Source organism: Vipera ursinii (genome assembly GCF_947247035.1).
Source record: "Vipera ursinii genome assembly, chromosome: 3".
Lineage (NCBI taxonomy): Eukaryota > Metazoa > Chordata > Lepidosauria > Squamata > Viperidae > Vipera > Vipera ursinii.
In genome coordinates, this window is record NC_139516.1 from 61,689,678 (window position 1) to 61,704,568 (window position 14,891).

The window sequence follows — 14,891 nt, forward strand, 5'->3', positions numbered from 1 at the left end:
AATTTAAAGCTATTGTAGCATAGGAAACATATGCTCTTTCACATCCTGTATTTTAACATTCATTTTAACATCCCAAACATCTTTAGTCAGCAGATATATAAAGAATAAGACTTCAGAAAAACTAACACATTCCTGTCTATTTAAATTATATGCCTTGGACTACACTTCTCTTTTCAAACTTTACACTCAAAAATGTTGTTTTTTAAAAAATAATAAAAAACGTTTGCTTAGAACTTCTCTTAATCAGGCCCTAAAGGCTAGAAAATGTACAGGTAGCTGTCGATAACAACTGCCTTGTTTAACATCCATTCAAAGTTATAAAGTGGTGAAAAATAACTTTACAGAGGTTCTTGGTGCTCTCTGAGCTTGCCTGTTTTCTTGCAGATGTTTCATTACCCTAACTAGGTAACATCTGGTACACAGTGCTGTTTGCTGTCTGTTTATATTCTAGTGTCTTGCCTGTCCGGGTGGCTGGAGGTGGTCTTAGGGATTCTTTGGTTGGGCTGTTTAATAATGGTTCTGTGGCAGTTTCTTGATTGGGGTGTTGCTTACTTGATTGTTGGTCTGAAGGTGACCTTAGAGTTAATCTATGCTGAGCTGAGTGCTGATTACTGGTGGAGAGGTACTGGAGTCTTCCTTCTCTTTTGGGCTGGTTGATTGTCTCTTTTGTATAATCTATAGATGTTGCTAAATGTGTTTGTGCCTATTGATGGCTGATTTGTCAGAGAGCCACGTTTCTAGAAATTCCCCGACACTTTTGGATTTGGCCGGCTCTAGGATTGTCACATTTTCCCAATTGAAATTAGGGTTAAATCTGTCTATATGTTGTGAAATTAAATAATTTTCATCATGCCTTTTGACTGCCAGTAACGCTCTACCCTTCCTAGACATCCTGATCAGCAGAGACCACAGTGGCAAACTAGAAACGCAAGTCTACAGAAAAACCACCCACACTAACCAGGTGCTCCACTACCAAAGCAGTGGTTAAATATGTCTATATGTTGTAAAATTAAACAATTGTCATGCCTTTTGACTGCCAGTTAGTGTTCATGGATGAGTTCTGCTAGTCTTCTGCCTGTTGGTCCTCATAATGGTTGTTGCAGTTCTTACATTGTATGTTATAGATGAACTCCTGTTTTTACTTCTGGGGTTGCTGGGTCTTTAGGTTTACTTAGGATGTTTTGAAGGACTTCAGTTGGCTTATGTGCTACACCACGGGTGTCAAACTTGCCATGCAAAGTGTCACAATGTATCATGATTTTTTTCACTTTGCGGGAGCTGGGGTAGGCGTGGCCTCCGCATGATGCAACCAGCCTGCAGGCCACCCGCTTGACACCCCTGTACTACACTGATTCCATGTAGTTGTAGTAATCTATTTGCAGTTTCTGAGATATTTTTGATGTATGGCAGTGTAATTCTTTTTAGGGTTTGTGTTGGTTGTGCTGTATTGGGTTGAGTGGTGAGGGACTTTTTGATGAAGTTGCATGGGTATCCATATAGTTGGAATGTGTTGTATAGATGCTCCATTTCCTTTTTCTGCTGATCTGGGTTGCTGCAGTGAGTTTGGGCTCTTTTAAATAAAGTCCTTATACAGATTCTCTTGTGGGAGATTGGGTTGTTGCTTTGGTAGTGGAGCATCTGGTTAGCATGGGTGGTTTTTCTGTAGACTTGTGTTTCTAGTTTGCCACTGTGGTCTCTGCTGATCAAGATATCCAGGAAGGGTAGTGAGTTACTGGCAATCAAAAGGCATGACAAAAATTCTTTTAATTTCACAACATATAGACAGATTTAACCATAAAGACCTGCAAACAGAGGTACAATAACTGTGGCCAAAAAAGGCAAAGATATACCATTAGTAATAGGTGCCTTGGGTGCAATTCCAAGACATGTTGACCACCATTTGAACATTAGTCAATTGTAAAAGGCAGCTTTACTTGGAACAGTCTACATCCTAAAACAGTACCTTTTATATTATTAAAAAACAATATTTGCCCATCTCAGGTCCTTGGGAAGGACTCAATTGTTGGATAAAAATGCCAAATACAGTCTAAAACATCTGGCTGTACAACCAATAATTATTGCTATCCAAGCCACCTAACTTTTTTTAAAAAATAAACTATGATATAGTTTGAATATAGATCATGCTTCTACTATAGTTTTTCTAATGCCTTTGTTCTGGTTTATGGGAAGAACATTACCAGTGCTTCCCTGTGGCACTTCTGTCAAGGTAAATTTCTTGAACCTGCTAGTTTTTCATAAATCTGTTGGTTCCACAGATTTACTATACCTCCTCATAGTTATGATTGTAGTATGTCTCCTATTTGTGACTTAATTATGTCTTTGCTGTTTTTACAAATTATATTTTCATGTTCTTGCTGTCAGCCACTATTATAATCACTTATAACAGGAATTAAATACTGAATACAGTAAAAAAAAGTTATGCAAACTTATGACTGAAATTATCCTACTGATTATAACTTAAATTGAAGCAATTTTAAAGTAGACTATATTTTTTATATGTGGTATAGTCACTTTAACTAGGCCTTTTTGCAGATAATGCATTAGGTCAACCAAAACAGTAACAGTTTTGGCATGTTTTTACATTGAGAGTACTTTCAGGAATTATGAAATTAAAACTGGAAAGTGATAAAGATCTGGGTATTAAAATGACTTACCATCCAGTGAGGAAGTCTGCTATGAAGTTTATTAGGAAAAAAAATACCCAAAAGGAAGGGAAAATGAGGAGGGAAATTTTAGGCTAGCTAATGCAACTTCAAAAAAGCTGATTCAGCAAATTAGGATCTCTGCTACCACAAAGTAGTTCAATAATTCTTTCTTTTTAAAACACCAGAGTACAAGATCTAGGTCATTCAGTCCTTATTTTGTTACAATTTTTCTAAAACTATATAAAAGTGTTAGCAGAGTTGATCTTCCTTTGCAAGAACTTTCTGCATAAAGTTTTGATATATAATGTACCTCAGAAAGCATGCCTGTATCCTTTTGTAAGCCACCAGCTTCAACCAACTCTTAGAAGTTTACCTCATAAAATCAACACAATGAAATAAGCAGAGTACTATAATTAAAAACAGGCAACATAACAGAAACTCACAGTGCTACAGAACTAAAGTATTAGGCTCCAAATATCTAGCAAAAGAGCTATTTTCAAGGTTTCCTAAATAAAAGGAGCATAACTATAACTTAAACCTGTTCCATATGGTGGGGGCCTATTAAAGAAAAATATTGCCTTTGGGATCCTATACTTCTCACCTCATAACCCTGGAGTAGTCTAACACAGGGGTACCCAACCCCAGGTCTGTGAACCGGCACCGGTCCACAGCATGGCAACAAGCGGGCTGCACAAACAAGCAAAGCTCCATCCTCAGGATGCAGGCTGTATTCAAAACCATACCCCCTCTGGTCCATGGAAAACTCTTTCTCCATGGCACCAGTCTCTGGTGCCCAAAAGGTTGAGGACCTCTGGTCTAACTAACCTGGCCACCAGAGACAGGTGAGAAGTCAGTCTTGAAAGTATCTAGAAACCAATGGATGTAAAGCTTTACAAGTTGAAATTAGCACTTTGCATGGCCCTTGGAAGCCTATTGGCAAGTAATTAAATGCTTGCAACAGTGGTGTAACTTGCCTGTAGTTACCTCTCCCATGCAGTGAATTCCATACATACACCTCTCATCAGTTATGTGCATGTTATTTGTCTGAACAACTGGTTTTTGCTACACTAACACAATTTGTTTCCTCCAAAATGTCACTGATGCTAAACAGTTTTTTACCTCAAATGTAAGCTAATTTCTGGTAGCTCAAGAGCCACACCAGGTTTTGAGCAGCATATCAGGGGCCAAAATGTAGCCTTGGTGGAGCAGTGGGTTAATGCCTCCTTAAGTAACACCAGCTGCCTGCAATTAGTGCAGGTTCGCATCCCACCAGGCTCAAGGTTGACTCAGCCTTCCATCCTTCCAAGGTAGGTAAAATGAGGACCCAGATTGTTGGGGGCAATAAGCTGACTTTGTAATAATGCCGCTTGGGGGGGCAGGGCGAAAGGCCTAATAAGCAGGCATATACATAGAATGAAGGCTATTGCTAAGCACATTGACTTGTGCTTAGAGTGTAAGCCGCCCTGAGTCTTCGGAGAAGGGCGGGATATAAATGGGATTAAAATAAAATTTAAAAAAATCTCAAAATTGATGCAAGCACCTTCTCTTCTTTTTTCCCCCCTTAATATTTTAATTTTTATTTACTCTTCTCAAGCTTTTTCAGATTTTATTTTAGCTTTTTGCTAACAACAATATCCCCTCTCCTAAAACATATCCCTGTAGTAAAATTATTTGAAGTTACATAATTTGTGTTATTAATATTCAATGTAACAATCAAATTTATAAAACACTGGATTGCAAATTAAGTTAGGATGTGATCAAATGAAACAAAAAGTTTTTATCTTTAGAAAGATTGTAGCTGATGGTCATTTATTTCAATTTCTTCAGAAACACAGAAATGATTGCCAAAAATACATTAAAATGTTAGAGCCTTTTACCTGCAGTAATAATTCTGCTCTTACAGTTTATTTATGTAAATCATTTTTTAATAATCCATTACTGAAGAGTGATGACTTATCATGCTCCCAGCAGAATTACAGGTAAGAATTAAATTAATGTCATTTGCAATTTGGGTAACTAAGAGTTTCAGGCAACAGCCCTCTGCAACATTCCTTTTTTGATACTTCAAGGAAGCCTAAGAGTAGATTGTATATACTCTAATTCTGAATCATCATTGAATATATTGCTCTGAAAATACAACCACCAGTAATATTTAACTGATAACCGAAAGAGTTTCTAGAGTGTCTAATTTTGAAACTGATTTCCAAGTCTTTAGAGCAGGGGTGTTAAACTGCTGGCCCGCGGGCTGGATGCGTCATGCCAAAACTGTGCCCACCCCATTTCCAGCAATGGAAAAAAGTCATGATACGTCACGACACGTCACATGACATTGCGAGTTTGACACCCCTGCTTTAGACAATGTATAATGCTCTCATACCTGATTTTTTTCCTCTTCTAATACCCGGATGCTTCACTTGCTTGAATGGATAATTATAAAATTGAAGTATAAAATTCAGAATATTTTTATATAGTTAAAATATTTGCTAGAATCTTAGAAAAACCTTGTTTTTCTATTATTTTAGTTTTGCATCACTGTAATATAGTAAAAGAAGAAACATATTGTGTAATGCTAAAACATATATCAAGCTTGAGCATTTCACATTACAGTAAGTATGTCATCAAAACTGGAAAACAAAATAATCTAACAATTCTTGACATCCTGCGATTTTCACAACTACAATTTTCCCTTCAAGGGAATTTTCCCAGTTCAATTAAAAACATTTATATTTTTGCATCTGTCAGGGCTTAACAAATGAGTGTAATATAGATCACACATCACAATATTGTAAAAAGGGTAATGTGAAAAGAAATAATACATAGAAGTCAATATAAACAGCCAAGTTTAACAAACGCTGCTTGGACATAAATTCTCTGACCTGAAGCTAAATGGATGCAGTGACCCTAGGTGATATTTGGCTATAGTAGAAGCAAACTGGTTTTCAAAAGAAAATAAAGTTCCTAAATTGTGAGTCATATTCACACATAATATTCTAAGTTTTAAGCACACAGCTATTTCAGTTGTATTAAACTATTAGTATACCCTAGCTCAGTTGCACAGCTTTATCAGTCTTTTTACCAAATACTATTTCAATTCACATTCTATTTCCCTAAGACTTTCTGCTCTGAAGAGAAAAATAGTTTACAGAGATCTGAGATTTTCCACTTATAATTAGTGCAAAATATTTTTTCACTTTCAAAGCAGAATTATATCAAATGTATGCAATATGTTAGATAAATGGGTACTTGACTAGTTGTGACTCTGTATGCTTAAGTTTTTGGTTCTGCATTTTGTACAAACCCAGGAAGTTAGGCTACTTCTGTAAATCAAAGTTCACTTAACCAAAAATTAGTGAGTTGCAGTTGTTTTAAATTCCACTTATTGAGAACGGACAATAGTGGCTGTTTTAGGTCTTCATATCACATTTAAACTTATATAACCTGCTAATTCCAGCTGAGCTATTCAAAATCTTAAAAGACGATGCAGTAAAAGTGCTACACTCAATTTGCCAGCAAATTTGGAAAACTCAACAGTGGCCACAGGATTGGAAAAGATCAGTTTACATTCCAATTCCAAAGAAAGGCAATGCCAAAGAATGTTCAAACTATCGCACCATTGCACTCATTTCTCATGCTAGTAAAGTTATGCTTAAAATCCTACAAGCTAGACTCCAGCAGTATGTGGATCGAGAACTACCAGAAGTACAGGCAGGATTTCGAAGAGGCAGAGGAACTAGAGATCAAATTGCCAACATACGCTGGATTGTGGAGAAAGCTAGAGAGTTCCAGAAAAACATCAACTTCTGCTTCATTGACTATGCTAAAGCCTTTGATTGTGTGGATCATAACAAACTGTGGCAAGTTCTTAAAGAGATGGGCATATCAGACCATCTTATTTGTCTCTTGAGAAACCTATATGTGGGCCAAGAAGCAACAGTGAGAACTGGATACGGAAACATTGATTGGTTCAAAATTGGGAAAGGAGTCCGGCAAGGCTATATACTGTCGCCATGCCTATTTAACTTATATGTAGAGCACATCAAGAGAAAGGCAGGGCTAGATGAATCAAAAGTTGGAATTAAGATTGCTGGAAGAAATATCAACAACCTAAGATATGCAAATGATACCACTCTAATGGCAGAAAGTGAAGAAGAACTAAAGAGCCTCTTGTTGCGAGTGAAGGAGGAGAGTGCAAAACTTGGGTTGAAACTTAACATTAAGAAAACCAAGATCATGGCATCCGGCCCTCTCAATTCCTGGCAAATAGATGGGGAAGGAATGGAGGTAGTGACAGATTTTACTTTCCTGGCCTCCAAGATCACTGCAGATGGGGACTGTAGCCAAGAAATTAAAAGACGCTTGCTCCTGGGGAGGAAAGCCATGGCAAATCTAGACAGCACCCTAAAAAGCAGAGACATCACCCTGTCAACAAAAGTGTGTATAGTCAAGGCTATGGTCTTCCCAGTTGCAATGTATGGCAGTGAAAGCTGGACCATAAAAAAGGCTGAGCGCCAAAGAATTGAGGCCTTTGAACTATGGTGCTGGAGAAGACTCCTGCGAGTCCCTTGGACTGCAAGGCAATCAAACTGGTCAGTCCTAGAGATCAACCCTGACTGCTCTTTAGAAGGCCAGATCCTGAAGCTAAAACTCAAATACTTTGGCCACCTAATGAGAAGGAAGGACTCACTGGAGAAGAGCCTAATGCTGGGAAAGATTGAGGGCAACAGAAGAAAGGGACGACAGAGAATGAGGTGGCTGGATGGAGTCACTGAAGCAGTAGGCGTGAGCTTAAATGGACTCCAGAAGATGGTAGAGGACAGGAAGGCCTGGAGGAACGTTATCCATAGGGTCGCGATGGGTCGGACACAACTTCGCAGCTAACAACAACAACAACAAAGCTGCTAAACATGCTGGAGGGTGGTGGGAGAGATATAAGATGGAAGCCCATATAACAGCACTAATGTATTTGCTGCTTTATACTAGTCTCACATTTGTTCATATATCCATTCTCTAATTTCTTTCCCACTTCATCGACATGGTAAAAACTCCTTTCAGTTAAAAATCAACTCCTGTTGACAGCATCTGTGCAGTTTTCTTATAAACAAATATAGAAGTTTTTTTCTTCAGTTCAAACTGGGCAAGTCCCTACAGTTTTCTCGGCAAAGTTTTTCAGAAGTGGTTTGCTATTGCCTCCTTCCTAGGGCTAAGAGAAAATGACAAACCCCAAATCACCCAGCTAGCTTTGGGCGTAAGGACAGACTAGAACCACAATTTCCCAGTTTTTAGCCTGATGCATCAACCACTATGCCATGGGTCTCCAAACATGGCAACTTTAAGACTTATGATTTCAACTCCCAGAATTCTTCAGCCAGCCATGGAAATTCTGGGAGTTGAAGTCCACAAATCTTAAAGTTGCCATATTTGGAAACCCCTGTACTATACCCAATTGGCTCTCAAGTTAGAACAGCAGTTTTAAATTTCATTTGATGGCTCCATGTGCTAGCATCTTATGATAAACACTGTGGAGCAGTGTTTGATATAAACCAGGGGTGTCAAACTGCCAGTCTGTGGGCCAGACACATCATGTGGAAGCCACGCCCACCCCATTGCCAGCAATGGCAAAACAATCACATGATGTCATGAGTTTGACATGTCTGATATAAACTGACCGTAACATTTAACTCGGAGATCTTCAAACTCAGCCCTTTTATGACTCATGGACTTCAACTCCCAGAACTCCTCAGCCAATGTGCCTGGCTGAGGAATTCTGGGAGTTGACGTCCATGAGTCATAATAGGGCTGAGTTTGAAGACCCCTTGATCTAACTTATGTGATAAACTGCTTTCTTTGCGTAAATCCACAAGATGGAGTATAAATCCGATTTATACTGAAGATTCCAAGAACTACAGATTCATATAGTAATTAGATTTTACATCTCCCATTCTAAAAGTTAAGTGTTCATATATCAGCCCCTCTGAAGTACATGATTCATTTCTATGCATATGAAGTAGGAATTCATGTACTTGAATTTCAACTAGGAGCACAATTTGGGATTTTCCCAGTAAATCTATATTACCCAGTAGCATCTAGAATCACTATAATGAATAATAATTTAAACAATGTTTGTTTTTGCTTGCCGTTAAAGAAACCTTGAAAAATAAGCTACTGCCCTCCAACTACAGTTACGAAGCCCTTCCTTTAATTTACTATTTAACATACCTCTGCTGTTATGAGACGACTTCTGAGCAATACATCTAACATTTTCAACACCAGAAATCATACCAAAAGCCCAAGTGGAAAAGAGATACATGGGCCTAAAATAAGCATGTCTCTCCTAAGAAACTGAAGGAATCGATAAGAACAGATCACAAACAGAAAAAGCAATCACGTGGACTATGACTATGAAGGAAACCCAGCAATCTCCAGTGTCAGAAATGTAATCACCGGACTTGGAAATGCCCAGAGATTCCAAAACTACGCACCCTTTTGAAATGCCCATTTTAAAACCAATCCATATTAGAGCACAGGATATGGTAACATCCATGCAGTAACCACACTGGAAAAGAGAGAGAAATGATTGCCCGCTTAGGAATTGCAGGGAATCCCTCTCCGGCACTATCTTTGATGCTGCACGAAGCGCTTTTGGGAAGGTCGGTTGACTTCAGCAGCTGGGGAGGACGGCCTGAAAAGGGGGCAGGCGAGTCCACACGGCACACAAGGCGTAGTAGGCACACAAGGCGTAGTAGGCACGGCACAGTCGGCTCTCCGACTACAACGAAGTAGGTGGGGAAGAGACTATGGAGGAAAACCAAAGAAACGACGAGGGCGAGTTCCGAAAAAACGAGAGCGGGAAAGAGAAAAAGATGCCGCAACATCGCGCCCCCGATGCAAACACAATAACGCTCGGGCGGCAAAGAGAACGTGCGAACCGGGAAGGAGCCGGGCGGAAGCCCTACGACTCACTAGCCCGGCCAGGCGGGGATACACGAAGATGGAAAGAGCTCGGAGCAGCGGACTACGACTACTACTACGACGACGACGACGACATTGCGAAGGAGATTCTGCGCCAGCGCTTGGAAGCGCGACCCCCGCTGCTCCTCGCGAGAGGAGGCCAGCTCAGCGCCTGGCTGCCTTCTACCTTCCCCGAGCTAAGCCCGCACACCTCAGCCCCCTTTTCTCCTAAGGAAGCCCTTACCTGGGTCATGGAAAAATGACTCGCCATGCTGCTTCCATCATGCACCGCCCGACCCGAAAGAAGCCCCCAAGACACCCAGCGAGGCCCGGCCGCCCAAGCAAGCTTTGCCAGGCTCAGCCCTCGCTCCCTCCAACTTCAGCAACTTCCCCGAGCTAGCCCGGCCTGGCCCCGCCCACTCGCTACGCGACAAATCCCGGAGTCGGATTTCCCCCGAAAGTCCGTCTGGATCGGAGCCATCGCTCGGTCCCTGAACTCGGCCGTAGAACGTTTATGACACGACATGTTTCTCCGGCCCGGATTGTTCGGAACGGCTCCAGTTAGAGCAGCAACTGTAAATACGTGGCGTGGGTTTAAGAAGGACGAGTGGACTGAAAATCGGTTTTCGTTGGGCCGGTTAGGATGAACTCAAGATAACCCGAGAGAGTCTAGGCGTGTTTATTCAGGGTAAATCCCGGAGCATTCGATGGCGTTCTCAAGCTTAAGTAAACACGGAAAGAGTAGTTCCTTTAAGTATACAAACCAGTTCCTAACAACTAAAAGAATTTCAAACTGGCCTGTGATGCTTAGTTCCATTTTTAGAGCATTTGTGAATTACGCTTCTGCTGTGGCTGGCAGAAATTCCTTTGTCGATCTTCTCTGTAATAGGACGTTGCAGAGCTATACATGCTATTCAAAAATGAATTCAGAATCTTCACACTTCTTGAATAGTAAAATCAGTGCATTGTTTTTTTTTTAAGTGAAGGCCTACAGAAGCAATTTATAATGATGGACATTTATTTATTTTTTATTTATTTTATTTATTTATTTATTTATTTATTTAATCCCATTTATATCCCGCCCTTCTCCGAAGACTCAGGGCGGCTTACAATTTTAAGCACAAACCAATGTGCTTAGCAATAGCCTTCATTCTATGTATATGCCTGCTTATTAGGGCTTTCGCCCCCCCCCCAAGCGGCATTATTACAAAGTCAGCTTATTGCCCCCAACAATCTGGGTCCTCATTTTACCTACCTCGGAAGGATGGAAGGCTGAGTCAACCTTGAGCCTGGTGGGATGCGAACCTGCACTAATTGCAGGCAGCTGGTGTTACTTCAGGAGGCATTAGCCCACTGCTGGTGTTACTTCAGGAGGCATTAGCCCACTGCTCCACCAAGGCCCTGGGTCCTCATTTTACCTACCTCAGAAGGGTGGAAGGCTGAGTCAACCTTGAGCCTGGTGGGATGCGAACCTGCACATGAGAAAAGAGCTCCCAGAGATGCTCAGAAATAGCGTTAGATGCCCTCAAATGTCCCTCTTTTTAATCTCTGAATTCTGGAGAGTATGAATTTCTGTAAATAGGAGATTTATCTACAAATTACTAAATTCCTCCTGAGGAGCTCCATTAAAACAAATGGAAATTGTCCAGTGGCAGGGGCACCCAGACACGCAACTTCTATTTATTTGCAAAATATATTTGCCGCCTATCTACTCAACTTCCATCGAAGGAGTCTACAAACGTACTTGACTTAGGCATATGATTTTCAATTAATATATCACTGTCAAAATTCACATAATGTATTACGACAAAAATAAAGCTTTCCTGAAATAATTCTACTGCATAATAAGCAATAAACACGACAACTTATGATATTTCAATAAGCAGAAGACATTGAAATCTGCGTTTTTATAATTTATTCCAAACTGTTTTTTTTATTAATGACTAATGCCTTTTAGAATTAATTGGTCTGTTCTAAGCATTAAAGGCTTAGAGTCCAGGGGTGTCAAACTGCCAGCCCGTGGGCCGGATGCATCATGTGGAAGCTGCGCCCATCCCATTGCCGGCAATGGCAAAACTGTCCTGATACGTTGCGTGACATCACGTGACGTCGTAAGTTTGACATATCTGGATTAGACTATTGTGCAAATCCAGCTATTCAACAAACCATGATTAAGCAAGTCATAGTTGTAACTGTTGAAATCCAGTTATACAAGTAGTCCTCACTTAACAATGGCAACAAAGACACAAATTTCTATTGCTAAGCAATATGATTGTAAAGAGCAATGTCATGTAACCACTATGATTAGCAATATCAGTTATGGCAATTCCCAGTTACTACCATTAAGCCAATCACTGCAAGTTGTTAAGCAAGGACCTCACATGATCACGTATTTTGACTTCCTGCTGGCTTCCCCATTGACTTTGCTTGTGGAAACCCGGTAGGGAAATCATGATCATGTTACTACAGCATACTGTGATGGTCAGAAATCTGGGCCACTTGTCAACTGCCTGGATCATGATCACATGACCACAGGGACTACTGGAATTTTGAGGACTAGTTGTAAGTAAGACTCATTCAGTGCCATAGGAAGTTTGAATAGTTGTTGAACAAATGGTTGTTTATTTATTTATTATTTATTATTTTGACTTATATACCGCCCTATTCCCATAGAACTCAGGGCGGTTTACAGGGCAATTAAAATCATACCATACAAAAGTTAATTTTTTTAAAAAACAATTAATTAAATTTAAAGCCCAAAATTTATTTATTTATTTATTTATTTAATTAATTAGTTTTCTATACCGCCCTATTCCCGAAGGACTCAGGGCGGTTTACAGGGCAATTAAAATCATACCATACAAAAGTTAAATTTTTTAAAAAACAATTAATTAAATTTAAAGCCCAAAATTTATTTATTTATTTAATTAATTAATTAGTTTTCTATACCGCCCTATTCCCAAAGGACTCAGGGCGGTTTATAGGGCAATATTTAAAAGACAATATAAATTAAGATAAAAATAGAATTAAAAAGAATTAAATTAATAATAGGCCAACAATAAAACAATGTTAAAATTTAAAACTAAAACCCCCCTCAGTCCAGGCTGGATAAATCGAAAAGCCAGGTTTTCAGGTCCTGGCGAAACGACCGCAGGTCGGGGGCAGTCCGGATTTCCACAGGTAAATTATTCCAAAGGGCAGGTGCGCCCACAGAGAATACCCTCCCTCTGGGGATCACCCGCCTGCATTCCCTGACCGGCGGCACCCTAAGGAGGCCCTCCCTATGGGAGCGCACAGGACGATGGGAAGTTGATGCCGGCAGCAGGTGTTCCCTTAGATGGTCCAGACCCAAGCCATTTAGGGCTTTATAGGTCATCACCAGCACCTTGAATCTCACCCGGAGGGCAACTGGAAGCCAATGCAGCTCGCGGAGAAGAGGTGTTACACGGGAGTATCAGGAGACTCCCATCACCACTCACGCGGCCGCATTCTGCACCAGCTGAAGCCTCCGAGTGGTCCTCAAGGGCAGCCCCATGTAGAGAGCGTTGCAGTAGTCTAACCGGGAGGTCACGAGCGCGTGAGTGACTGTGCGTAGGGCATCTCGGTCCAAATAGGGGTGCAACTGGCGCACCAGGCGAACCTGGGCAAAAGCTCCCCTGGTCACGGCTCCTATATGATCTTCCAAACTGAGCCGTGAATCCAGGAGAACACCCACGTTGCGAGCCCTATCAACGGGGGGGTAACACCTCACCCCCCATAGTTAACGATGGACAAAACTGGTTCTCCCGAGATGCCGGTATGCACAGCCACTCAGTCTTGGCGGGATTGAGTCGTAGCCTGTTTCTCCCCATCCAAACCTGGACCGCCTCCAGGCAACGGGACATCACGTCGAGGGCATCACTGGGTTGGTTCGGGGTGGAAAGAAAAAGAAACCATGAATGAGCTCACCTAGCGGCTTCATATAGATGTTGAACAAGAGGGGAGAGAGAACCGACCCCTGAGACGTCGCAGTAGGATACCATGGTCGATGGTATCAAAAGCCACTGAGAGATCTAACAGGACTAGGACTGAGGAACATCCCCTGTCCCGAGCCCGCCAGAGAGCATTCACCAGCGCAACCAATGTCGTCTCCGTGCTGTACCTGGGCCTGAAGCCTGATTGGTACGTTGTTAAGTAAGGGCTGCCTGCATTATAAAGAAGAGCTATATTAAACTATCCATGACCATGTGAATAAGTTATAGCGGAGCCTTGAATATAAAATTGGATGAGTATTTACAGTAACAAAAGGCCATAAGTCTCTGATTGGTGTGTTTGTAGAAGCTTTGTGTTGAATTGACTTGAGAAGTTAAAAAACATTTCAGAAGACAATGGAACACTACCCAGTAATTTTACCAAGAAAACTGGATAGATGCAATCATTAGAAGTTGAACTCAACTTGAGGGCACCTTTATAATCACATGATAGAGTTGATTAATAATGGAACTTCATGTTGAACTAATAGTCTTTCAGTACAACACAAAAACAAGATCCTTTCATTGTTGCTCACTGAGAAGCAACAAGGCTGGTTATATAATGAAGAATGATCAGTAGCATATGTTCTGTTTTGGGATAATGAGAAAGATGGGATGGAATACAACCAATTTGACCAATCACTGAAATGTTTCTAGAAAAAGAAAATGCTCACCAAGCTTGCAACAAATCAAAATCGTTAATGGATCTATCTGTGAGAAAATGCTAGGGTCTAAGAAGCTGCTATATTCTTGAAAAATTGTGCTAGTTGTGCCTGTTGCCCCTCCCCCCATTAACTCTTCATTGCTGGCCTATGTGTTTTCTATCAAATTTAAGTGTTGCAGCTACGGAGGAGAGCCATCTGAGCTCCAAATTTGTAAACATTTCAACAAGTTGATCTTTAGGGAACTACCTGAAGCATATTAAGATCCCAAGGCTTATGCGGCTCAGGGATTTCAATTTGCCACTTGACAATGTTAAGTCTGAGGTGACTCGGGAGTTCATGGCCTCCTTGGCAACCATGGGTTTGTCTCAAGTTGTCACAGGCCTGATGCATACTGGAGGTCTCACATTTCCTCAGGACAGCTGAGATGTGATCTGATTTTGGAGGACATAGTAATCACTTTCTTGCTCCTTTTCAGCTCATTGGTGCCACCCACACTGTCTTGGTTTTCTGAGGAGCTCCAGGAAATGAAATATGTGAAGAGATGCTTGGAGTGTGTAGGAGGAAGATGAAGAGTGAATCCGATTGAGGAAGACTAAGAACCC

General features: G+C 40.9%; 1 protein-coding gene across 3 annotated transcripts in view; it reads right to left on the reverse strand.

Annotated features, from left to right (window-relative positions):
- EPS15 (epidermal growth factor receptor pathway substrate 15) overlaps nt 1-10,023 on the reverse strand; it is a 65,661-nt gene extending 55,638 nt beyond the window's left edge. For all 3 annotated transcript variants that reach the window (XM_083359594.1, XM_083359593.1, XM_083359592.1), the window contains exon 1: nt 9,859-10,023. In XM_083359594.1, the coding sequence (XP_083215720.1) occupies nt 9,859-9,885 (27 nt within the window). In that variant the 5' untranslated portion in view covers nt 9,886-10,023. The remainder of the gene's footprint in view (nt 1-9,858) is intronic.
- Nucleotides 10,024-14,891: the final 4,868 nt, after the last annotated feature.